We start from the raw sequence: 24,628 nt of genomic DNA, 5'->3' as shown, positions 1-24,628 counted from the left end.
TGTAGCCTTTTATAGTTTTGATGTCTTCATTATTAATCTACAAAGTATAAAATTATTAAAAACCATTGAACCACCTTTGACTGGTAGTGTATATATATATATGGCTTCCAAAGTGTATGATGTTATAAGCATAGGCCATATGTTTATATGGAAGGCACAATACAGAATATTTAAAATTTTTTTTTTTTTTTTTAAAGTCATTTTTTTTGGCCTTTTTGTCAGCTTTATTAAATAGGCGCAGTGAGAGAGAGACAGGAAACAGGGGAGAAGAGTCAGGGGAAGACATGCAGCAAAGGTCCACGAGCAGGAATCGAACCCGGGCCAGCTGCGTCGGGGACCAGCCCCAGTACATGGGTCGCCTGCTCAACGCGTTGAGCTATACGGGCACCCCAGAAAATTTCAATTTAATTTGGATATTTCAGCATAGCCTCTCAGGAAAAACAACAATTCCAGAATATGATTCATGAGATTGTTGTATCTTGTTGATGTGCTTTAAAGCTGTTGTCTGACAGGATTCCAATCAGCCAATTACTTAATTGAAGTTTTGATTCGTGCTCTCTGTGATCTGAAATAAATGAAAAAAGAGTTCTATTGCAATGAGAGTCACATTGGATAAGCCAGATTAAGGGTAAATAGTGTTTTTCAAAGCTTGCATAATGGCACACTAACAAACAACACTGTGTTCTTGTTCTTTCTCTACAAAAAAATGACAAAGGATCTTAGTCCCACCTCAACTTCTTTATTTCCTCCTCTTCATTACAAAAACATCATATCCTCAAATTGCCCGTATTGTATTATTCCCAATTTTTCTCAGGGAAATCAAGTCTGTATCAAATAGGAGACTAACACACTGTTATAGCCAGTAATGATCCAAGTGTCAGTGCTACTGCCAGTGGTTTATTTTCAGTTGTCAAATGTGAGCTTTTGTTACAAGATAAAATGGGCACCGAGTGACAACAGAGGAATGTACAAAAAAAAAGACAAAACCCAAATTTCATCACAAAACCACAAACAAAACGCCCACCTAGAAAGCACTGGCATGTTGGGCGAAAAGAAAACAAATCTCACAGGAAGATGAAGTGCAATGATCAGTAGCTCTACAGTCTTCTGTAGGAGAATCTGCCAGTGAGTGTTTGTCCAGTCTCTCAGAGACACTGTGACGTCTCAGTTTCTTCCATTTGGCAACACAGACAAACTGCATGTTAAAACTGTCAATTGGATTCTTTTGTAAAGTCTGATTTCGTTGAACGACTCCTTGGAAACAAAAAAAATGAGTCTCGTCAGTGTCATCTTTTAATTTTCTTGTCCTTATTTTTTCTCAATTCTGTGGGAGAAAGAAAAGAAATGATCGTTAGCTACTACAGACATGAGATGAATGAAAAGGTCTCTTGATTCACGTCACACGGGGTGGATCATGCATTCCGATGTGCACCCTTCTACAAAACCACAATGGAATCCGGCAAGAACACGGAGAAATTCTCATGATGTGAACAATGCAAAACTTGGCTCATGACAAAAAGCTTTATGGTTATTGTTGGACCACAATGGAAGGACGACCAACAGGCTGCCATGGCTGTAGCTGTAATGATCATGGTGGGGTGAGTGAAGAGGCAAACCAGGGGAAGCAAGGGCAGCAAAAACACTCGGAGTTAGAATGAGTGAGCACCACACAGTCATGCACGCTGCCAGACGTTATGGAAATGCACTATGGATGCAATCTATGAGGATCCCCTTACTTTAGAACGGAAGCAGAACCGACTCATTTGTTACAAATGGGGGGGGCTTTATCGTAGACTCCTATACTTTGCCAACCTACTACTTTGCTCTGCAGCAATCCTGAAAGAGGAGTAAAGAGACAGCGAGGTGTGGACAGAAGGGTTAAAAAGAGACAGGTAGCTTCAAGGGGACAGAAACTAGCAGGGAAAGAAGCGGAAAATAAAGTCCTCATTGGGAGAATGACAATGGCGAAATCAGGAAATTGCAATAATCTACTTGCTTAGATGGGTTAAATGGGCTGTCGGAAGAGCAAGAAGTAAAAGAGAACAATTACAAAGGAACCTCTTGAGTCAGTGACACAGGCTACAAATTGCTCACTCTGGCCCTTGAGGGCTCTGAACAGTGATGGTGAAGAAATTGCCCACTCAGATCGTCACTCCTGCAGATCTTGCTATCACGATTCTCTCCTGGTCCGAGCCCTTCTCCTTTCATAGAGCCTGATAATGAAATATGCCTCTGGAGCCCCACTAGGAAACTACAGATACAGATTTTTTTTCTTCCCCCTCAGGTTTGGGAGGTAAGAACTACCAAGAGGCCTCAGAGCACCAGAGTCCTTGACGCCTGAAAGGGCCTCGGCTTTCTTCTAGGGCTTAAGGACTCTCTAGGAGCCACTTCTGGCAGCACATATCTGAAAACATACCTCTTCACTGCTTTCTGGGCCAGCATGCGGTTCCCGGCAAGGAAAGTTACACCGCCAATGATTGCCAGGTACTTCAGAGTCTGGAACATGTTCAGATGGGTCCAGTAGACGTACATCAGGCCCAGCATGGCTGAAATGAAACAACCACGCAGGCTTAAACATCAACATCCACACAAACCCCATCGGTGAATCAATGGCCATTTATCTTAAAAATCATTCAGTTCAGCAAAACAAGGGGTGGTGAGCTGGTATCATAGCTGCAAAGTAAGCAGGTTTTCTCCATTTCTTCACACATCCATGCAGGACCAATTTATTTCTAGCTGTCACTCATATGGAGTGTTTCATTGGCACAGTATACTGAGGTTGTGGTCCGTTTTTCTTTGATGTGACTACAGAGTAATGGACCTGCAGTGTAGTTTTCATAGGAATATAAGCAAACACTTGTGATATCAAAGACAGTAATAATGAATGTAAGCTTGAACTTCAATCCCTTCATAATGTTCTGTGCATTTACAATTTGTACATGTTGTCTGCAGTTGTTGGGGGATTTTGTTTAACATCTATAAAGTGCTGAATCGCTTAATAAAGACTCAGTCTGGTGTATTTTAATCTGCCGGCCATGTTAAATCTCAGCCAGACTTGAAAAAAAAAAAAAAGATGATGATTCAAATTTTTTTTTTTCTTTTGTAAAGCTGCTGCTTGCCCTGATATAAGGTGTTCACATACTGCTTCTCCATTTTTTCAAAATCTCTATAACGCAAGTGGACAGTGCAAAGTTAGCTTGACTTATCAAGCTACAATAGCCACAATAATGGGAGAAATTAATAAAGTGAAACTTTACTTTGAATTTGACAAATTTAAGTTGGGAGAGACCGGGGAGGAAAAGCTGTTATATCACATTATATTTTATACATTTTTAGCCTTTATTTCCTATTTTATTCTTTATGTGACTGGAACATTTAATTGTGTCATCTTGTTGCATCCTCTTCTTCTGCAGTGATTTGATGCCACTCAACTGGACAATTAGAACCACCAGCTTATCTCAGTGAACCAACATCTAGTATTCACATAACAATACTGAATGAAATTAACATATTCTTTTACCAATTTTCTACAATTTTTTAATTTTTCACTCAACCAAAATGGAAACGTGATTTATGACACACAAAACTGACTTCATGCTCCTGGATGTTTCATGGAGCACTTACAAGTGTTTGGAGAGATTTTTCTGAATCTAGATTTAAAGTGTGGAATTTCATGAATAATGCATAACTAAAAATTTATTCTGATTATGCACAATGTCGCCCACGGTCATCATTAGCGCAATTCACCTCTCATCTTGAACAGCAGCAGAGGAATAGCAGATGCAGAGGCTGTAAAACAATCATATCTGTGATTGTTTATGTGATATTTTTAAGATCAGGACTAACCTGCGTGTCCGGCATGGAACAGAATGGTGCTTGGAGAGAAGCTGAAGTTGGAGATGTTGGCTCCGAGCTTAAACCACTAGAGAGGTGAGGGGGAATAAAACACAATGTGATTTTCGTCCCCTGCATGAGCTGCAAACAATAGAGCTGAAAAATTGTTTACCACCTAACACACAATGCACTGATCCACTGCAACAATAACCATTACTCAGCACTGAAAATGCCAGGGAAACAAAATACGCCATAGCTTTTGTGATTTCAAATTAAAACAAGCTGGACTAGAATCTCATTTACTGTGTATGAAGGCTTCCTACTGAAGAGGTTTTCTAGGAGGGGGAAAAAAACACTCCCTATACAACAACAATAACACAGCTGAATGCTGCTAGTTTCTAAGTGTGCCTTTAAATAAGAAAAGGATTTCAAAATTATTTTTATTTTCATGTATGGTACAAATTGTGCAATGTTACCAGAATGAGCAACAGAAGGAAGGGAGACAGGATGAGTGCAGTGAAGGTGTTGGAAACCACAGTGGGAGGCTTCTTCTCTGGTGCCCTGAACAGGTGCTGCAGACATACGAAGAGCTTTAGACTATTGAACTGACAGCTGCCACATGCTACTTGATTGTGCATCATTATGTAGTAAATCAGTTGGAAAGACAACATAAGTATTACCTGGATCTCTGGTTTTGGTACATAAAGAGTCTTGGACTGAATAGTAGCTGGGGCTTCCTCATCCACAAACTTCAGGATAACATCAGCCTTTACAGAGAATAAAACCAAACTTCAGCATGAACTTCTCACCAAGCTTGCCAAGCACTTTTTACATCAATAATTATTACTACCACAAAGCCTGGACTGACACTCACCACATTCCACAAGATGGGATTCTCTAAGGTAGCGTCTCCGACAATGAGGTAAAGGGAATAGGTGCCAGAAATAGAGTCAAACTCTGATTTCTGCTTGGTCGTGTCCAACTCAAACTTGTACACATTCAGATTCTTGTCATCGGGTTCAGCCACGAAAACCACCTCTTGGCCAGTTTTCTGATTGTGCAGTCGAACAAAGGTCTGTGACAGAGACAGTCAAAAAGTCTTAATGCCAAACAAGGATAAGAGCTCATCTTTTTACCAACAGTCCACTGCTGTAGACATGCGTTTATGTACCACCCTGATTACATACCTGGTGAGGGGTGAGCTCCACTCCAGTGTTGATGTCAACCAGCTGGAAGGACATGGCAAAGTTGATGTGGCTGTCTGCTGTAAAGGAGGTCTTGGCTTTGGAAGGATAATCCACCCTGTGTCAGTAAATAAAGGAGGGGCATTTAGTATTTTTCTTTTCCTGCTCAGGGTAAATAAAATGCTGGCTATACAAATTAGTTTTTTAACCTAGTGGTCTTTGTGCCGATGCTCTGGTCTTTATCCACCACAGAAAGGTCCATGTTGGTAACAGCCACCTCGGTGGACACTTTGACTTTAAGCTGTAGGTGGAGATGTTCAGAACACAAAGCAGAGTCACAACATAGTGAGGCTACATGGGGACATCATTTGCATCACTTTTGTCATAGTCAAATAGATGTCAAGGGGACCTCCGGTGATTTAGTTTCGCACTTCAATAAAGTCATGGGACTTGCAAGACACTAAATAGCACAAGAATGATCCAAATTAGTACAGCAGAGGCAAAAAATACTGAAATTGCTTGTCAGATGGTCAAAAAGTTTCAGTACTCACTTGCTCTTAACATGTGCAGTGTTAAATTAGGAGCATCTGGCAAATTCTGTAATTTTTTAAAGCCACATCCACCATAGATTGGTATTGGTCAGCTGCAAGGAGCTGATGAAAGGAGGCTGGGTTTGAACTTCTGTCAACCTTTGTTTTAGTTTTTAAAAAAAACACTTAAATGGCTCCCTGGAGACTGAAATATTGTGCTTTATACGCATATTTATATGTTATTAAGCCTCACGGATCTGCCTGTTCACTCCACTATCCATTCAGATCAGGTACAGGCACCTGTGTGTATGAATGAACTAGTCCAACAGACAATAAATACATGTGTTTACACAAGCTGAGCAGTACCATGGAAGACTACAAAATGTGTAACAGTGGTGTATAGCATCCCTTTAATTTGAATAAAAACAACTATGTAGCCTGCAGACCAATGGTTACTATTCTTAAATGTACAGAGCCTATTCAATCTGAGCATAGAAACTAAAAACTTGCCTCAACGTGATTGGCAACCAGTCGGCTGTCCCCTGTCACTGCAACACTAAACTGGTAATATCCACTGGCTGGCTGGCTGGACATGAAGTTCAGTTCAAAGACGCCACTGGAAAGCAGAAAAAATACAATAATGTGGTTAATGTCCATACTAAAAACAAAATGTGGTAACAGTGCACAATCTACTGAGAAACAATGAATAAATGAGAAGGTTTGTCTTGTAAAGAAGCTACTTTTCTCAGTTAAACACAACCTACAGCCACTGAAATCAATCAATATTACATTTATATGCTGTAATTACTTGCATTACCATTTAACCTATGAATACTAAGAAAGTTTTGTGGGCTGGAATGAGGCAATATGTGGTGACGGGTATAAATCCCTGAGAGAATACTGCAAAGCTAACACTTATCTCTTCTATTTTACGTACTCATTAAGTGTGAACGGTGCTTGGCTGAGAATGATGCTCTTGGAGTCAACAGCATACGCAGACTCCACTAAGACGTTGGCAGAGGCCAGAGGTTGAGACATGACATCAGTAACAAGGAGCTGTGAATCAGACAGAGAGACAGCGTCACTATGAGGTGATTAAAAACCAACCTGAAGATTGTAGCTGTATGAGATCCAGTGTCAATACCTGCAGTGTTGGCTGGCTGTGGGACACCGTGGCTGGGCCCTGAGCGCTGACAACAACTGGCACATGGAAGCGGTTGCTGGACAGGGCGGCGGCGGCGCTTGCCACACTGAAGGCCTCACCCAGAGAGTCCCAGGATTTCTTGCTGAAGATAGAATTCACCAGCTGGATGACCTGGTCCTGTGGAGAGAACATATCTTTCACCACATTCCAAGGAAAGCAGATATGACTTCAGCTGGAGTAACACGTGACTAGCAGAAATCATACCTCCTTGAGAGGGGGCTCCATGTCCACATGATCTGACAGGGAATAAGCAGCAGTCACAAACATTGCGGTTGCCTCAAGTCCCTCTTCAAACTGAAGGTACATGCCGCCAAGATCATCCAAGCGGGCTGTCAGATCCTAAAAGGGAAAAACCAGAAATAATTTATTCCTGCTAGATAATAATAAATAAATGTATCAAGATAAATTAAATTGTTAAAAATTAGGGCCTATTGTTTGTAACTCAGCCACAAAAGAGTGACACAACACCACCTGGTGGAAGCTAGAAAGCTCACCTCAATTTCCTCCAGTAATCCTCCAAGTTCAGCCTGTTGGGACAGGCGGGATGCTGTTTGCAGGGCTAAGGTGATTCTGTCCAAACCAAACATACATAATTTGTTGTAAATGAAACTGTTCGAATCACTTGCCAACAAAAACTGCGGGACTCTTCATGCAGGATGGTATTAACACAACCTGACCAACGCTCTAACACTTACGCCATGACATTTTCCTCCTTGTTGATGCGAGCTGTCAGGGCGCCTACAGCTTCCTGCGAAGTTAGAGGGAGTCCCAGAGAGCTTAGCGCACTTACAGCCCGATGAATCTGAGCCATTGTCGAATCCTCACTGACTGCAGCCAGAAGGATGTCACGGGTTTCGTTGGATACAGGGATCTAAGAGGTGAACGAAAAATATTGTATAAACAGTCAAGTCATACCAAGTTAACTTAATTGTCATCTCAGCTCTACACACAAGGTATACAGCAGAATTAATCTGGCATTTCTCTCAAGACCAATACAAGACATGAACTGTGACAGAACAGAATACACATATAAGGACAGACACACATCATAAAGGAACCAGACATCACTATATGCAAAAAAAAGTGAGCTTAGTAGTACCTAAATAAGTAACAAATATAGCTAAAACTGTTTATGGTTCGCATTCCAGTGTTATCGTACAACAGTCATATACAGGATCATTTGTTCTCCTAGTATAAAATCAGAAGCAAAGCTTTCATTATTGTCTTTTAATTATAATGTCAGGCCCCACTTTCACTTATCTACTCTAATTGGTAAAATGGCAGTAAGACACTTCAGAAAGTCAAGGCAAGAGCAAGTTTTATACCTCACATCCTGAAATAGCTTGACTGGTCTCAGCAGCAAAGAAGAGAGAGTCGACACTTGTGGGGTCAAGCTGGGATTTCAGGAACTGGCATACTTCCTACGAACAAAAACAAAAAAACATTTTCAAGCTAAAGAGGAATGAAGGCATTCCATGTAATGTATACAGCTTTGGAAACAAATATTCAACCACTCTGGACACAGTTTTCTGCTCCTTGGTGCAGCCATATTGTGCTTTCTTCTTAACAGAGAGCTGTTTTGCTGATTCCAAGCCAGGTAGCAACAGCTTCCTTGCCATATTCCTCTTCATTGGACACCAAAATGGCTCTCTTTTCATCATCTAGCAGTTCTCATCTTTTGGGCCTTTTTGAGTGATAATTTAGTTTGGATTACATATTGACTTCACATATACCAGTTTATGCTAAACATAATGCGCTTGAGGGGCTTATGAAAATGTTTAAAATGTTTATTAAAAATGTTTTTGGCCAGCTAGTGTGAATTTTGAAATGATTAAAGCTCCAATACGCCCTAATTTTAAATATAATTCATGAAGTGTATTGAACTATAATGAGGCGTTTTAAAGAGGCTGTAATTATTTACCCACTATAACAACATCATCGATGCTGAAGGCCTGTTGTGTAGAATTTGTAAAGAAAACAGGTGATCAAGTTATTGTTTCCAAAGCTGTATGCAGATAATTGGAGTGGTACAATTCAGGAGCCTGTATCAGAATTTGCAAGAGCGATTTTCCCACCTTGTGATCGGGAACAGTTGCTCCAAGCTTGGTGAGACCCACAACCGAATAGTAAGCGGACTCCAGGTCGGTGAACTGTTGGCTCAGCAGGTTCTGCAGTCGGGCCACATCAGACAGAGAGAGGTAGTACGCTGGTGTGAGAGCCTGAGCTCCACCAAGAGCCAGGCTGAGGAGAAACACTCCGAACAGCTCTGTGGACAACACAACCGACACCAGTTAGGCTCCCGGCATGGTCGAAAGGTGTGACCACCCGAGTTAGGAAGCAATGAGACTGCTACATTAACGCACTGTGTCTTCTGGGGATATGAACTCATTCATTGCAGGTTTAGCTACCAGGCTAACAAGCTAACGTCAGTAGGAAGCAGGTCGCTGCAAGAGCCAGGCGACAATTTTACACCAGTTCTAAAGCTTGCAATTAAGTAAAAGCATACACAACATAAATGAAACATTACAAACACGTAGATAACGTTAAATTCCATATTTAGGGACTACATTGACTTACTGGACCGGTCCATGTCTCGCAGTCTAATGCAGCGTCACCAAAACCGACGATAACTTCCGGGGTGTCCAAGCGCGAGCTGTCACAGAGGGATAACATCCGGGTTACGTTCCAAAAACGACAACGGGGGACGACACGTCACTCTTCAGACCCGGATATGTAAATATTATTATTAAAATAATATTCATGATAGCGTTAACACAACAACAATACTAGCAATACTAACAATACTACTACTACTACTACTACTACTAATAATAATAATAATAATAATAATAATAATAATAATAATAACAATAATAGCATTTTCGGATTTTGTGCCAGAAAGTGATCGTCTGCCAAGCATTTATATTCTTGTGTCCCTGCATTATTTTAACTGCTCTGTGCCTCACATCATAACCAGTTCGTTTTTCTGTTCTTTCCGTTCAAATGGCTTTAAATTACCAATTAAATCGATTTACTGAAACTTTTCACAAGCCAAAAAAATATTAAAGCTCTGTACCAAAATATGTAGTAGTTCATTGATGACAAATATTACTTTTTGTTTGTGATGTGAATTTGAAAACAATCTTAAACAATCTTTCTTTCTAGCTACAGTGAGTGAGTCAAAGAAAAAGAACATGATTTTTAAAAACAGAGTTGCTGAAAATGACAAAAATATATATAATCTTTGATGTTATTTGAATAGTCGTTTTGATTACGTGTTTACTTACACGCAAGTACACAATGGAAGTGATTTTACAATGAATTAAAATGTTAATTTGGATGTTAATTAAAGACAGGGTAACTTAAATCCTGTAATACATGTACTAATCTGCATATTATTATAATATTAATACTTATTCCCTTACTTCTCATGACAGAATCAGCAAGACGCAGTTGATGTGTGCAATTTTGTTATTTCTACATCCAAAGCAACTTGTTAAATCACAATCAGCCGTCTAAAACTAATGAAGTCATTCAACTTAACTTTATTAAATGTGCATCTGAGTCAACTGACCTTGTTAAACAATTAGACACATTCAGAAAGCAAATATGCATTAGACATTTTGAGATTTATTGACTTCCATGGCAAAATGTTGTATGATAGAGTAAAAGCATACAACACAAAATATTTACAAACAGTGCCAAATTACACAATACCCCTGCCATCAAAAGTCAGTGTTGATGTCATGCATCCACAAATTCTCAGCTACAAGGCTACTGCAGAATAAAACAACTTCCCAGTTGTAATCGTAATTTTTTTTGATCTTAAGTAAGTCACTTTGATGAATTATTGATTTTTGTCACTATTGTATTGTCAGCGAATGCCTCATTTCCCTGTGCAGGAACCTAACTTCGAATGTGTACTGAGATGTATATTGTAAATCTATACACATGCTAAACAGATACTACAACAAGACAATTAGCTCTCAGCATATTACTGATCAGACTACTTCATATTAAGATAAGTGATAAATGAAGGAGGTGCAACCTGAGTGTTTGTACAGTTCACAATTTTAAAACACTGTTAAATTACAGATACATTATGTAATGTAAAACCATGTCTTTTCAGTGACAGCAAAGGTATCTAACGTTGATTTTTCTTTCTTACATTCATTGTTCAAACACACTGAAACAACTATAAATCAGTGAAATGTCACAAACTTGTCGGAGTGAGTCTAAATCTAGAAGCACCATTATCTCTGAAATGAGTGGCAGAGCTATATTATGTCAATGGTTTGATTGCTAATTACTTGGTCAGACACTGTACTAACCCCGACACATGACATGTCCTTTTCTTCACCACAAATTACCCCAGCAAAAATTTAGGGAAAAACAACAACATTAAGTTCTGTATGTGTAACATGTTGGTGTAAACTTGATACATGTCAGGACAAAATCAGAGCCCGGTTGGGAGCGTGGGACTTCAGTGAGCGAAGATAGCGTCTTGCTTTCTCCGTCATTATAAGCTGGTCTTTAGTTTGCCCACAAACAACCGTCTCCCATTCTTTTGACATCTGTAAAGACAGAGTTAGATCACAGCTTATGTAAAATACTCATTAATGACCGTAATCATTCCTTTCAAAAGGGCAGAAACTTACTGGAACTGGAGGAGCTGTGCTAGAAAATATCGCACTGTCGCTGGGTCCCAAAAGAAAGCCCTGATCCAAAATATTTTCATGCCGCTTACTGCAAAACGAAGAGGAACTGACAGAAACTATCACAGGTTCTTCCTGTTTGGTGAAAATAAGAGGAGAAAAAGCCAAGAATTAGGACGTGCCAAATCTACGGACAAGCTAATGACACACTGATACACACACTTTACCTTGATGGTGTGCTTGGCTTCAGTTTTGACAGATTTGCGTTTAGATGCGGGCATCACTTGGCAGTCTATGACATCTAGAGCCAGTGATTTACGCACTTTCTTCATAGGAGGACGATGCTGGGAAAACAAAAACAAGGAGTTCTGAGTAAATAGTTTGATCAGGAATGTCAACAATGAGGTACACTTTCTGTCTAAAACAGCACAACAAATCTTTGGGCTGTTGGTGAAGTAGCACACAAACGAAGACATGTTAGCACAAAGCATTCTGATATGATGGTGGCAGCAGGAGCCTAGAAATATCTAGATGGGGGTTGTGACTGAACAAGGCTGCTTTGTGAAGCTGCAGAGGAACACTGAACAGTGATACGTAGCTCCAAGGTGTGAATTCAGAAAGCAGGATGGAGCTAAAAATGGGACTACTGACATGCCGAGAGTGTGCAAAGCAGTAGTCAATGCGAAGTGTGGCTATTTTGACAAATCTAAAATATAAAACATGTTTTGACTTATTTCACTTTTTTTGTTTACTACATTATTCCATATGTGTTCATTCATAGTTTTGATGCCTTCAGCATGAATCTACTATGTAAATAGTCATGAAAAGAAAGAAAAAAAACATTAAATGAGAAGGCGTGTCCAAACTTTTTACTCGTAGCGTATATATGATCTGAAGCATGTATTAGAATTTTTAAAGTTAGCAGTGTTCAGCATCAGTCTCAAATTTTTCTGACAGTAGCGACGCAACCTTTGTCTTCTGCAATATTTTTAGTAAATAAATAAATCAAATTGTTCGAACAAATTTTCAGTAACATCTCAGGTGCATGCTAACACTTCTAGAACTGTGCAAGTGTGTTGTGTGCATTACAGGGTCACAACTGCATAATGAGAAAGTAAGCAGGGAAAGAGTCACATGTTCAGATGACGGTTTGTTCAAGAACATGTACACAAATTCTAATTTGTCTGTAGAAGACACACCTAAGGAAGTGCAACTGCTTTGAACAAAACACTGCTTTTTTTTAACTCCATCTTTCATTCATAGTTTTGATGCCTTCAGTGACAATCTACAATGTAAACAGTCATGAAACTAAAGAAAAACCATTAAATGAGAAGGTGTGTCCAAACTTTTGACTGGTAGTGTATTTCATTCATTTTTCAACATGTAACTAACTACTGACTTTCAACACGGCCGACCACTGGTTAAAGAATCTGTCTAAAATTTGAAAACCCAGCACGCACATTATAGAAAGTGAATACAGGCTTTAAATCACGGTAACCTGGGGTCCTGCTCACTTCTTCATGTCTCAATCAGTAATTCTTTCAGTGGTCTGGGTAAATCCTTTACTGACACAGACTTGTAAATATACTGAGATGTACAGATAGAAGAACATGATGAGTATCCAGGTGGTTTGACAACTCAGTCAACAATCTCCTCTAGGAAATGCCCAGATGATTAATTAAAACCCACCAAAACAGAACTGTTAAATAACTACATTCTATCTATTTCAAGGCTGTAAAATATGCCATGCTGTTCAGCACAGTCAGCAGAAATGTCAGTGTGACTGTGTTTTTTTCACAACCAGCTTCAATGCTGTCTTTTCTACCAAGTATAGGACATTTATAAATGTTGCGTTTTATCTTTAACAGGTCTTTAAAGAACTCACATAGGTGTAAAGTATTAAAGCAGACTGGTAGTTACCATGGTTTTGCGCCTTTGCTCAGGTGGCGTTGAACGTACAACGACCAAGTTGATCCCTGCATCTCTTAGGATGACCTCGTTTATGTCATCTTCAAGATTCGGAGTCTGAGGCTAAGATGACATGGCAAAAGATACAGTTAATGCAGCTTGAAAAAAGAAATAAAACAAACAAGAAAGCGTATTGTTGTCAACATAGAAAGACACCCACCAGAGGTTGCAGAGGACCGTACTTCTCCATGGCATTTTTGAATGGTGTTGGAGTGCGTGGAGACGTACAGAGCTCAGACTTGTGGTTAGGTGTAACAAATCTACAGGGTAACAGATGATGGAAACTAAGAGGCAATTGTGAACCGATTCTCAGATCTGTGTTCAAAAGTGGGATGGAGTTTAATAGAACTGTTTGATAAAATGGACCTATCAAATCAAAAGCCTTTACAATTCCTTTTAGACTTTCACTAGGTCTACCTTTAAATACTTGCAATCTCCAAAAAGCTACTCAAAGACACATTTTGTGGACAGACAAGACAGAAACACTAGATTTTTCAGAAGTAATAAATCTACTGTTAATTTTATGTTTCTGATTAATTAAATGAACAGGTGTAGCCCACTGTATTTCATGAGCAATGTACCACAAATAAAGAAGGTTTAGACTGTGAACTATGAAGATGACCAAAGTGTTGACATTAGAGGAGATTAACCGGAAGATTACAGAACTGATCAAGAAAAGTCCCCATTAGTCTTACATTAACCAGAGAACTTTATATTTTAGCAGTTACTGAATTACTGTTCATAAGCTAAAGTTATCTGTATATTCTTTAAATGTCTTTCAATGTATAATAATTTAAAAAGAGGAAAGAATAAGGGTATTTTGCCAATTGTAAACCCGATGCATACCCATAGAACGAGCGATGAGAACACATCATTAAAGATCACTTACACAGAGTTTTCCTTCTGAGTGAGGGGGGTCTTGTCCCGCTGTAGCGGTGTGGTAACAATGGCTTTCTGGCTGCATACTGGTGTGGAAGTGAGGGACGGGTTCTCCAGGTCATGAGTGTCCTGCTTGGTCCACATGTTGAGGAACTGAGGAAAAAAAATACAGTCATCAGCAGAGGACTTTAAGGTGACATCAGGAGCAGCACCACAGTATTAACTCTGACGGCTTACCTGAGATGGAGAAAAGGGCAAGATTTTGACAGGCGTGCTCTTCGGTGTCATGGAATTATTGCCGTCTGGAGACAAGGCGATGCGTCTCCGGCTTCTGCGGTTCAGTATGGAGGGAGGCGTAACCCCACCTGGAGAGATGGGGATGAGTTCCCCTTTGCTGCCTTTACTCAGCTCTTGCAAGGCGCTGCCCTCCAGACGAAACTGGTGGCGTTCTGGGCTGGGATTGTCCTCTGGCAGGTCGAAGGCTGCAAGGTTGCACCAGCCATCGAAGTCCTTAGTGCACAAAAGACATTTGATTTGTCAGCTGTACATCTAGTCTCTGAAATGCACTAAAGGACAGCATAAATGTCTATAATTTTAACACAGATGTCTAGTATATTACCATATAATATAGACAAAATAATATAATAACAGTATGTCAGCAGCACAAATGATCTGAAAAGGATTTTAAAATGAGACATAATGACACTTATATTAATTTACCCCATCCACCATATCCAGCACTTCCTTCAGCACTGGGCCAGTAGGAGAGAGAAAACCTGAGCTGTCCACCACCCAGTTGGTGCAGCTGACTTCTCCTGAGGTGTCTGGTTCAGTCTTGAGGCTTAAACTGTCCTTTGGAGAGGAGACAGGCTTTGACGGCCCAGCTTCAGTGGGACCAGCTTTATCAGCAACCAACATTTCCTGCAACTGTTGTAGAAAAAAGACATATATAAAAATAGCAATTGGCAAATGCAGGTGTGTAGTATATATAGATAGTCTACAGAAAGACCTATTTACACGAAGTCTGACTTCCAACTTGGGATATTTTTCAAATACATGAGAATGCTCACTTACCGAAGGATGGGGTTTCTGCTCTACATCCTTGTCTAAACCGTCTTGAGAGCAGCTGGACATCTGTGTAATCAGAAAACAGAATTTTCATTAGTTCATAAAGTTCAACACTGTGCATGTATCTTAAAGGAGAACTGCAAGGAAATACCGCCCACCTGCATGTCTTTATTAACACGAGCCAACAGCTCCTCAAGTTCATTTGGCCTAAAGACCTCCCCGGCGTAGAAGCCCATCTCTAACTTGCGTTTGATGGTTGAATTCCAGTGATTCTTCACTGCGTTGTCCGTCCTGTGAATAAATATTATGACATGAACTCTCCAAAGAAGGCAAGGCTTTATTTTCCACATTGAAAACCACGTCTACAATCTTAAAATCATCTTCTGGGGTAATCATAGCACAGATAGAAGTTATTTACTAGAGCTGCACAATATATAATTTCAGCATCGACGTGCACATTAGTCACATCACTGGAACTGTCATGTCAAGTAAAGGCAGATAAACTCAAACATATCAAGTCACAACTGTTTTTTGCTGCTTCATTTTCCATGACTAATGTACAAGAGAAGACTCTCATTGTTTACTGTGATTTAAGCTTCCTGGATACACCGAGTTCTTCTTATTTTGTTATTCACAAGAGCAGGAGGTAAACACTCAAAAGGAAGATGTGGTTTCAAGAAGACAAGCCATCAGTTGAATGAAAAAGGTTTTAGCTACAGACAGGATGATGCTGATCAAAAATATGTACTCTGTCAGGAGTGTCTTTTAATTGTTAACATAATTTATTTGCTTTGGTAATTTTAAGCAGCACCTCAAAGGTCTGTATGAGGGCAAAGATCTGAATACCATCCAAACCACTGTATTTCAAATGTCTTTGCCAGCGTTACACCATGAGACATTATTTTATTTCAATGTAGATGCAATCCCCTACAAAACCACCCCAATATATATTGCAGAATAAACAGATACTGTCGGTTTTTCCCTAATATTGGCACAGCTTTACTATTTACCTTCCGGGGAGCAGCTTTGCAATCTCGGCCCAGCGGTTTCCAAGCAGGCAGTGAGCCTTGTAGATGATGAGGTCCTCCTCAGCTGTCCACGATGACTTCTTAACGTTGGGATTGAGGTGGTTGTGCCAGCGCTCTCTGCACTGCTTCCCCAGTCTGCCTTTGAGATGCTTGGCTACCATGGCCCACTGTTTGTTGCCGTAGAGGTTCACAAGCTCTATGACCTGGAGGAGATAAAAATGCATTTGAACGCAACTAATTTTCACCAATCACACTGTCTTTTTTTGAGTCAGATCTTAACTCCATGAACTACTAACTACCAACCTTCTCATCCTCCTCTTTGGTCCAGGGACCTTTAACCAATTCTGGATCCAAAACCTTAAACCAACGGTGCTGACACTGGTGTTCAGTGTGACTCTAAACAAGACAAGAGAAGCTTCAAAATGCTGATTTGTGTTGATAATAAAACAGACAATGAAAAGAAAAGTTGATAAAGCTCACTGGTATGTTGCTGGCTATGTACTTCCAGTCATTGGGTCCAAGTTTTTGAACCAGTGCCTTGAGCAAGTCATCCTGCAACAATGAATGCAATTAGCACGTTTATGACAACTGAAAAACACATTTTGGATCAATGGGAAGAGTCACAACAATCACCTCCTCTTGTGTCCACTTCACTTTCAGTTTTCCACCGTCCCTCTGCTCTGCCACATCAGAATCAGTGTCTTGATGCAGGGCCTCCTCTCCATCCTCACTGGGAAACAAACAGCTGTGATGTGCATGAATCCAGCTGACAGAGAAGGCCTGACCCACCCTGGTGGTATACTGAAGACAACTAGACTATCGGGTTCATTTTTTCTGCTTAACTGTCTGGGACTAGTTGGTCAATAACTAGCATAATCGACGGACAGAGAAAGTTTACGTATTTAATTGGTGTGTCTGGCTGTCCGGAAAAAAGGGCGGCACAAAATGATAAGTCTAGGCCAAAACAGCAAACTTGATCCAAAGGAGCGCCTTTAACACTGTATATTTAAATGTTAAACCCTCCGCATATGATTAAAAAAGAAGTCATGCTAATGCTAAAGTTAGTTCAGAGAGCAAAAACCAACGTCTTACCCGCGCGGCCACCAAGACATTTCCCTCTGTTTCTGTTGTTTACGTTCAGACGGTGAGTTTTTCTGCCGCCGCTGCTCGTCATGTGCGAGAATATTCCGTGTAATATCGTTGTATTCGGCGTTTTCAGTGCCTTTCCTGTGGCCCGAGGTGGAGATGGAGGCTCAGCGCGGCTGTGTTGAGCTGGTTTACAGCCTGAGAGCAGCAGCAGCGGAGCGGCCGCAGAGTCCGCGCTCCTTGATTTCTATCTCGCGCCCTTCTCTATCGTAGAAGCAGGCTAGTGACGTAGGTGCGCATTAGATGTGCGCGGAGGAAGGCAGGGCAACTGGTGTCCAGGCACAACCCAAGTTTCTTCCAGCGTAAATAAAACATTGAATGCAGGGTTCGTCCTAATTAAAATGTACACACTGAAAAGTAGGACACATTTATTTCATTTTATAAAGCTAAGATAAAATAAAGTAAAATCAAACTTTATTAATCCCGAAGGAAATTCTTGTGCCACATATTGTCCAGAAAAACAAAATGACATAAGAAATGCAGTGCCCAAAAAGAAGAAAACCAATAGGCTAAAAGTATGATACATTCCTGAAATAAAATGTGTGTATTGACTGATTTCAGACACAGCCCAAGTTTTTTTTCAACCTTCCTACTATATAGTTATATAGAGTCTAAAAGTTGGAAACATTTATTTCTACAATAGTGAGCCACTAAGTCCTGTAAATTGTCATGAATAAACACCCCTGATTCATTCTATAGAAAATCAACCAAATCTGAAAAGAGTGACCCCTTCAGCTGTTTTTTTCTACTACAATAGGTTTAAAATCAGACAAAACTTCATTAATCCCAAAAGAAACTCTTGTGCTAGATATTTCCCTGACATAAGAAATGCAGTGCCAAAAAAGAAGGAAAGTGATTAGATATAAGTAAGATACATTACTGAAATAAAATAAGTGTGTAGTGATAGAGTTTTGGACACAACCCAAGTTTCTTTCCAACTTTCATAACTGATAATTATATGCAGTATATAAGCAAGAGTCTAAAAATAAACATATAATTCAAAATGTTCACACTAAAAAGTAGGAAACATTTATTTCTACAATAGAATGACAACATAAATCATGTAGCTTGTCAGTATAAAAGATGAAATTTTATTTACCCTTAAATGCAAAAGTGGGTCAAAAATGACCCGGTGAGGTTGTTTTCCTGCAATATCTTTGTAATGAAAAGTTTTTAGCCTTTCATATTCCAGCTATTCTTAAAAAAAACATGTTTTTATATCATTCCATTTACATTTTTAAGTTACCTTTTCTACTTTTACAGAAATTGTAATGCTTGTATTATTACCTCAAGCTCTTTTCACTGATAATATCATACAAGAGGTGATGAAGTACACAAACTTGGACTTGGAGGGATGAACAGCAGCAAAAGCTGGAGGAAAAGAGTGGAAAAATGTCAACAAAATGGATGTTGACATTCTTCTATTGCTGTTCTGTGTAATATTCTTCTTTTTCAGTCATCAAAATGTTCAAAATCTGTTATGAAGTGAAAAGTAAACTTATTTCAAACATGAAATCATTCTTGTGTGGACAAAAATATAATACAAACAATAATACAAATGATTCTTTTTTACCAAAATGACATAAAAACACATTGATTCTTATCTGGGTCATTTTTGACCCACTTATGGAAGAGTGTAGGGTCCAATCACTCGTGCATCTAAGGGTTAATCCTGAAGGAAATTCTTGTGCCAGATATTACTCAGACAAAACAAAATGGCATAATGTAAGAAATGCAGTGCCTAAAAAGTAGGAAAAAAGCAATGATACAACATAAACAACAAAAGTTGATTCTGAGAGGTCATGGCATCTCCCTCAAATTATTACAGAAAATAAGGAGCATAAAAAACTGCTAAATTTACCACAATAAAAAAATATATAATCTTAGTATAGTTGATATTAATTGGTCACTTAATTGACAGAGAATTATTTTGCAGCAGTTTGATAACTGGTAAATAACTTATGCAATTATCATTTAAAAACATTAAATATTCTCTGCTTCAAACTTTCATTTGATTCTACACAAATTAAGTATATTTGGGCTGACACCTTGGGCTGTGGGAAATTGTGATAGGTATTTTTATACTATTCAATGACCTTTAAAGTCTGATTAAATGGAAAGTCACTATTGTAGCCCAAATTTTATTTATTTGCCTCTAATGAAGTGGTTTGAAAACTGACAATAAAATGTAAAAGTAACTCTTTTCCTCTGAAGTAATCCTGACTAAAAGGTGTCTCTTCCTCTTCAAGGCTGATTACCTGCTCAGACTCCAGCTGTGTCAATTAACAAGCAGCTCCAACAGTTTAAAATCCACCAGCAGCTCAGCTGACAGTGACGGACACTGGAAACAATGGAGAAAGCCTTTGTCATTAAAGGTAAGAAAATTGCTCTTATTCTGAAAATGATTTATTCATGTCTGTTCAGATAAGTCGATTCTAAGCAGTGCCTAACATTGTACTTTCTAGATATGAAAAGCTTTGAGTGCTCATCTCCATCGGAGCTTGACAGAAAGTTTTTCGGGGAACAGAGTTTGCTGTCTGCTTTGTCACTGGAGCAACTGTCCATATCAAGAGTGTCAAATGATACAGTAGCTGATGGATCTGACTCCAGAGTGTCCATCTTCGCTTCTCTCTGCCTGTCATCAGACCCCATTTCTCCCAGTCAGGGGTTTTCACTGAATAGTTTGAACACTCAGAAGGCTGCCAGTTGTCACCTAGTGGTACCTTTGCAGGGAATGTCCTCAACTCCCCAAATGCTTCTTCAAAAGCAGCAGAAGGCTGCTTATTTTGATCAATCATACAGTGATCTCACAGCCTCACAAATGTCATGGGATGTGTCTGTGATCAAATCAGAGAGCAACAGCCCCAGAATCAACATGGAGGGCAGCATTCAGGAGCAAACATGGAGTCCAAAATCCCAACATTCACGAGCTGAAGTTTCTCCCTGAAAAATGTAAAGATCATCAGTTTTCTTTTAAAAATAATTTTATACTCTATTAAAATCTGCAAATCCGTGTTCTAGCTCATACACTATTTCTGTTTTTACAGGATCCATGTAGACGACTAATGCAGAAGGCTCCATGTGCATAATTACAAAATGCTTTTTTTTTTCTTTTTTTTAAATAATTGAATATTTTAATAAAGGAATGAATAACTTTATTTGCTTTAGTATATTCTTGTAATGTGATTTGCACAATGAAATACAATAGAAAATTATAACTTTGTTTCCCACCACCACTGTAACAGCCCTCTCTCCTTCATGACTATGTACACAAATCTGCTCCATCCCTACGCAGCATTTATTAAAGACGGAGCTGAAAACATTCAAAACGTTGTTGGAATCCAGTCACTGTGGGGTGAATGGTGCTTCAGTGTCGATATCATGCTCCTGCAAGAGGAGGGGAAAAAACTCTTTAGACAAGGCCTTCAGTGTAAAATAAAGTTAGCTGCAAGAAACCTGAATGGCACTCACCTGATTGAGCTTCTTGAATTCAACAACCTGGAAGAAAATGTGCTCCAAGATGTGCTTGGCGTCCCTATGGTCTTTATCCAACTTGGCAGTCACCCCAAGAATTTCACCACATTTGCGCACGTAAAACTCAAGATCATCATCTGTACCTGTGAATGGAAGCAGTTTAAAATCACAGCGTACACTTTTTTTCTATTAAGTCTGAACCAGTTAACGATCGTGTAGCAGCGTGTTGAACTTACATTTATTGGTGAGCTGTGCTAGCCGCACTTTCTCAGATGAAAATGTTTCGTCTAGATCAAACAGGTCCAGCATGGGTGGAGGCAAATCATTTAAAGCAGGTGGAAAGACCTAAAAGGCAAGACAACGGCCACTTCTAGGTTTAAACTTGTGGGGCTTTAAGAAAATAGCTTTATTTCAAATTCTATATCTGTAAAAACAGCAGCTCGGACAGGACTGAAACTTACAGCAGGTTGAAGCTGAGGCAGAAGGGTTTCAAACTGTGGTGTGATCAGCTGGAGAGGCTCGTCTTTGACGTTAAGCTGCTTGTAAGCACTGAAAGGGGAAAAAACTGTTTAGCTATCAAAGAAACAGCAGTGATTGAAGAGGAAATGAAGTTTATTTTGCATTGTCACCTGATGACTTGGGGTAAAGCGTCAGTAGATAGATTGAACAAAGACATATCAAAGAGAGAAGTGAAGTCCCGGGGGTTTTCATCACCCTCTTGTAAGCACACTCTGAGCTGTTCTGACAAGCACCCTGTATCTGGCAACATGGTGTAATCTGTGATCTAAGGGTACAAACAAGATGGAGAAAGAGCGTTGAATTTAAAAGACAATTAGCGGTGCCACTCTCTTGTCATGTACATGATACTTCCTCACCTCCGGGTCTTCTGCATCAATCTGATTTAGCTGGATAGTATCAGTCATTAGCCACTGGAGCACAACATCCTGAAAGAAAATGAGGCAGATAAAAGTGGGCTCAAATTCTAAAGGCTCAGAATTAGCACCCTTGCACCATTCTGATATATTAATTGCCAAAAAAAGTCTATAATTGTGAACTGGACTCACCATGATTTTACTGTTCTCCTCTTTGTCTATGTATTGGTCACTGAACATGTGGCAGGAACCCAGAACAACCAGTTTGCCGGACTCCTTTATAAGACATGAGACATCTGTCAGCAGCTCCACATCACGAATGCACATTCACAAACATTATATGGTCAGGGAATGAGTAAGAAAACTGCACTGTGCCTCTGACCTTGCCCTGATAGAAGGCCAGGACAGGCCTGTTGAGGGGAAAGCAGACCGAACCGGTTGAAAGAACAGCGGCGGCAGGCTTCATCACACTCAGCGTGGCACCATACGGGTAAACAAATGTGAGAGCCCTGCACAAATAAAGACACAAAGCTTGAGTTTGAAACCAGCTGTCAAAGCCTAGTTTTAAATTAAATACTTTATGCAGAAATCGGGATATAGAAGCATATAATTTACTGTGAATTGTTTCCAACATTTTCATCTTCAATGATTCCTGTGACCACTTTACCAGCAGCACGGCTGATTTCTCTAAACAAGAATGACGCAGAAAAGTGCAATAATGAACCAGTTTGTAGAAGCATAGTTTATTTACTGCAAAAAATATGGCAGTGTATACATTATAAATGTGAATGTAACTGTTATTGAATTATCAGTGTGTGTTTGTATGAGAAAAACAGCATATAATGTAATGACAAACCTGTTCAATACACCATTGGACACAAGCGCTTCCTTTGGATGGAAGTATTTGTAATATACATTCCTCACAACAGCATCTGTAATATTAACGGAGAGGAAGAAATTATGCACGTCACAGTTAAAAACTATTTAAATAAGAATATCTGTACAGATGAAGTTAACTGTCATTCCAGCTAATTTCAACATGTACCATTGTTGACCATTATTCCAAACTCCTCCAGGAGAAAATTAATGTTAGTGTCATATTTCATTTCTCCTCCTTCACCAAGCATGACCAAGATATTCCCTCCTCCGTCCAGGTAGTGCTTCAGCACCTCCAGCTGAAATAAAACAGGACAACAGTGTGAAAACGAGCTTCTGTGCTAAAATTTAAACACACCACAGTAGAAGTTTATTTCACACTGGTTGGCAAGCTTGACACTTCACCTCTCCCAAGCCTTGTATATCATTACACTGATTAGAAATTAGCAGACAAAAGAGATGTTTTTTCCAAATACATCACCTCTGATGCTGTGAACTTCTCCCTTGGTCCTGCAGTTATCCATAGCTTGACGCCCTTCAACCTTTCCGACGACAGTTCTTCCTTCATACTAGGGGAGACGACGTATTTTACAACTAAGGTTGTCTCAAACTGCCCGACTATGAAACAATTTGTAGTTAAGCCAATCCAAGCAGCAATAAATGCAATGCAGCCAAGCACATTTACTCAACTACTGCACTCCAGTACCATGGTGAGGTAGTTTTACTTTTACTTGTATGCTACCACAACACACTACTTAAAACTTCTACTTTTAACTCAACTATATACATATTTCTCAATGTTGTTCCATTTTATATGTATATTGAAAGATTAAGCTAATATCAAGTTGATCACAACATATGGTACCTTAAACTGCATATCATAAGGTACATATTTGTTTACCTCTCGATCAAATACGTTAAACACGCTAAAGTAGTAATAGAATAATAGAGCTGACAATAACTTAGCACATAGACAGGTTAGACTAACTACACAAACAATTTACCTTTGTATTTTCCATTGAGCTCTTAGTCTCTTCTGCACGGCTTTGTATCCATTGTTCGTAGAAAACAACTCCTTTTTAGAAGCATTGAAGATCACAGTGTTGTACTGTTCTTTTTCCATTATTTTCTTGGTTCAGTCACCAAAGTAGGCTCTTATATTCATCCATATATCTGGAAAAAGGTTTGCAATCCAAGTTAGACCCCGTCTCAAAAGCCCTTCTCGTACATTAGTACGAGCGTTGCTAGCTGCAGATGGAGTTAACACGTCTATTCACCAGATTTAATTGACACTGTCGTAAATAATTAAAGTAGTAGTAGTAGTAGCAGTCCATCAAAATAACAGGCTAAGCATCCTTTGTCGTATGCTAGGATGCTGTTAGCAAACATGGCTAAGACGCTCGCTAGCTTACATGCTATTCAGAGGCTAGCGTTATTGTTAGCAGTGTAGCTACTAGCCAGCTAACTGTCGTTAGTGTTGCTGTTTTCAGTACTTTATATCAAAGACAAAGCTATAGTAACTATTCAGCACTGATACTCAGTCCCATATGTATGCTACCTTACAAGTTAATGTTAATAAATGTTAACAACTTACCGCAAAGATCCCTTGGAAGCAGTGCATGCTGGGGGAGAGTGGTAACTATGGGCGCTAACCACCTAGCAACAAAGCATACTGTCAAAATAGAGTACAATAGAGTTTGATCACTTCTTTTCACCGCGTTTTACAGTATCTCTGAGTAAAATGAGAAATTCCAAAGAAACAAAACGAATAGAATAGAATAGTGCAATGACAATAAAGGCTTTAGAATAGAATAGAATAGAATAGAATAGAATAGAAAAACTTTATTAATCACCTAGGGGGAATTTGGTTGCAACAGCAGAAAAGAGTGCAGTTCCCACCACCATAAATA

General features: G+C 39.4%; 3 protein-coding genes across 4 annotated transcripts; all 3 read right to left on the bottom strand.

Annotated features, from left to right (window-relative positions):
• Window positions 1-723: 723 nt before the first annotated feature.
• Window positions 724-9,442, bottom strand: rpn2 (ribophorin II). 2 transcript variants are annotated; one of them, XM_023261315.3, is made up of 18 exons: window positions 9,330-9,442; window positions 8,828-9,018; window positions 8,078-8,173; window positions 7,448-7,623; window positions 7,247-7,322; window positions 6,957-7,091; window positions 6,693-6,869; window positions 6,486-6,604; window positions 6,059-6,164; window positions 5,228-5,319; window positions 5,022-5,136; window positions 4,709-4,909; window positions 4,515-4,601; window positions 4,311-4,406; window positions 3,847-3,922; window positions 2,417-2,546; window positions 1,737-1,836; window positions 724-1,324 (listed from the first exon to the last, which is right to left on the bottom strand). In XM_023261315.3, exons 1-17 carry the CDS (start codon window positions 9,340-9,342, stop codon window positions 1,785-1,787), a joined length of 1,938 nt encoding a protein of 645 aa, XP_023117083.1. In that variant the 5' UTR covers window positions 9,343-9,442; the 3' UTR covers window positions 724-1,324; window positions 1,737-1,784. The 2 variants fall into 2 exon arrangements, with proteins under 2 accessions (XP_023117083.1, XP_023117084.1); XM_023261316.3 differs by lacking the exon at window positions 1,737-1,836.
• A 920-nt stretch (window positions 9,443-10,362) lies between these two features.
• Window positions 10,363-17,702, bottom strand: mybl2b (v-myb avian myeloblastosis viral oncogene homolog-like 2b). The gene is made up of 15 exons (XM_023261326.3): window positions 17,443-17,702; window positions 16,984-17,080; window positions 16,831-16,902; window positions 16,654-16,746; window positions 16,333-16,553; window positions 15,481-15,613; window positions 15,329-15,388; window positions 14,975-15,181; window positions 14,492-14,764; window positions 14,265-14,407; window positions 13,536-13,635; window positions 13,328-13,438; window positions 11,635-11,751; window positions 11,411-11,542; window positions 10,363-11,326 (listed from the first exon to the last, which is right to left on the bottom strand). Exons 1-15 carry the CDS (start codon window positions 17,460-17,462, stop codon window positions 11,198-11,200), a joined length of 1,908 nt encoding a protein of 635 aa, XP_023117094.1. The 5' UTR covers window positions 17,463-17,702; the 3' UTR covers window positions 10,363-11,197.
• Window positions 17,703-19,886: 2,184 nt separating this feature from the next.
• Window positions 19,887-24,407, bottom strand: ift52 (intraflagellar transport 52 homolog (Chlamydomonas)). The gene is made up of 14 exons (XM_023261323.3): window positions 24,313-24,407; window positions 23,723-23,891; window positions 23,200-23,287; window positions 22,888-23,017; window positions 22,699-22,774; window positions 22,458-22,529; window positions 22,225-22,351; window positions 22,035-22,118; window positions 21,846-21,914; window positions 21,600-21,754; window positions 21,432-21,519; window positions 21,207-21,315; window positions 20,968-21,113; window positions 19,887-20,883 (listed from the first exon to the last, which is right to left on the bottom strand). Exons 2-14 carry the CDS (start codon window positions 23,839-23,841, stop codon window positions 20,842-20,844), a joined length of 1,305 nt encoding a protein of 434 aa, XP_023117091.1. The 5' UTR covers window positions 23,842-23,891; window positions 24,313-24,407; the 3' UTR covers window positions 19,887-20,841.
• Window positions 24,408-24,628: the final 221 nt, after the last annotated feature.

The sequence above is a fragment of the Amphiprion ocellaris genome, chromosome 5 (assembly GCF_022539595.1).
Source record: "Amphiprion ocellaris isolate individual 3 ecotype Okinawa chromosome 5, ASM2253959v1, whole genome shotgun sequence".
NCBI classification, from domain to species: domain Eukaryota; kingdom Metazoa; phylum Chordata; class Actinopteri; family Pomacentridae; genus Amphiprion; species Amphiprion ocellaris.
This window is presented reverse-complemented; position numbering and strand designations above follow the sequence as displayed.

Excerpts from the sequence above, each read along its gene's own strand:
- rpn2 (XM_023261315.3), bottom strand. Across the intron at positions 2,547-3,846 it reads GTTCCATGCCGGACACGCAG|CCATGCTGGGCCTGATGTAC; the intron begins GTTAGTCCTGAT and ends GTTTCATTTCAG. Across the intron at positions 1,837-2,416 it reads GCCCAGAAAGCAGTGAAGAG|GATTGCTGCAGAGCAAAGTA; the intron begins GTATGTTTTCAG and ends CTCCTCTTTCAG.
- mybl2b (XM_023261326.3), bottom strand. The coding sequence starts at position 17,462 with ATGTCTTGGTGGCCGCGCGG. Across the intron at positions 15,182-15,328 it reads AGCAGAAACCCCATCCTTCG|TTGCAGGAAATGTTGGTTGC; the intron begins GTAAGTGAGCAT and ends TTTCTACAACAG. Across the intron at positions 11,327-11,410 it reads GCACAGCTCCTCCAGTTCCA|ATGTCAAAAGAATGGGAGAC; the intron begins GTAAGTTTCTGC and ends CTGTCTTTACAG.
- ift52 (XM_023261323.3), bottom strand. The coding sequence starts at position 23,841 with ATGGAAAAAGAACAGTACAACACTGTGATCTTCAATGCTTCTAAAAAG. Across the intron at positions 22,119-22,224 it reads TGGCCTTCTATCAGGGCAAG|GAGTCCGGCAAACTGGTTGT; the intron begins GTCAGAGGCACA and ends TGTCTTATAAAG. Across the intron at positions 21,755-21,845 it reads TTGATGCAGAAGACCCGGAG|ATCACAGATTACACCATGTT; the intron begins GTGAGGAAGTAT and ends TTGTACCCTTAG.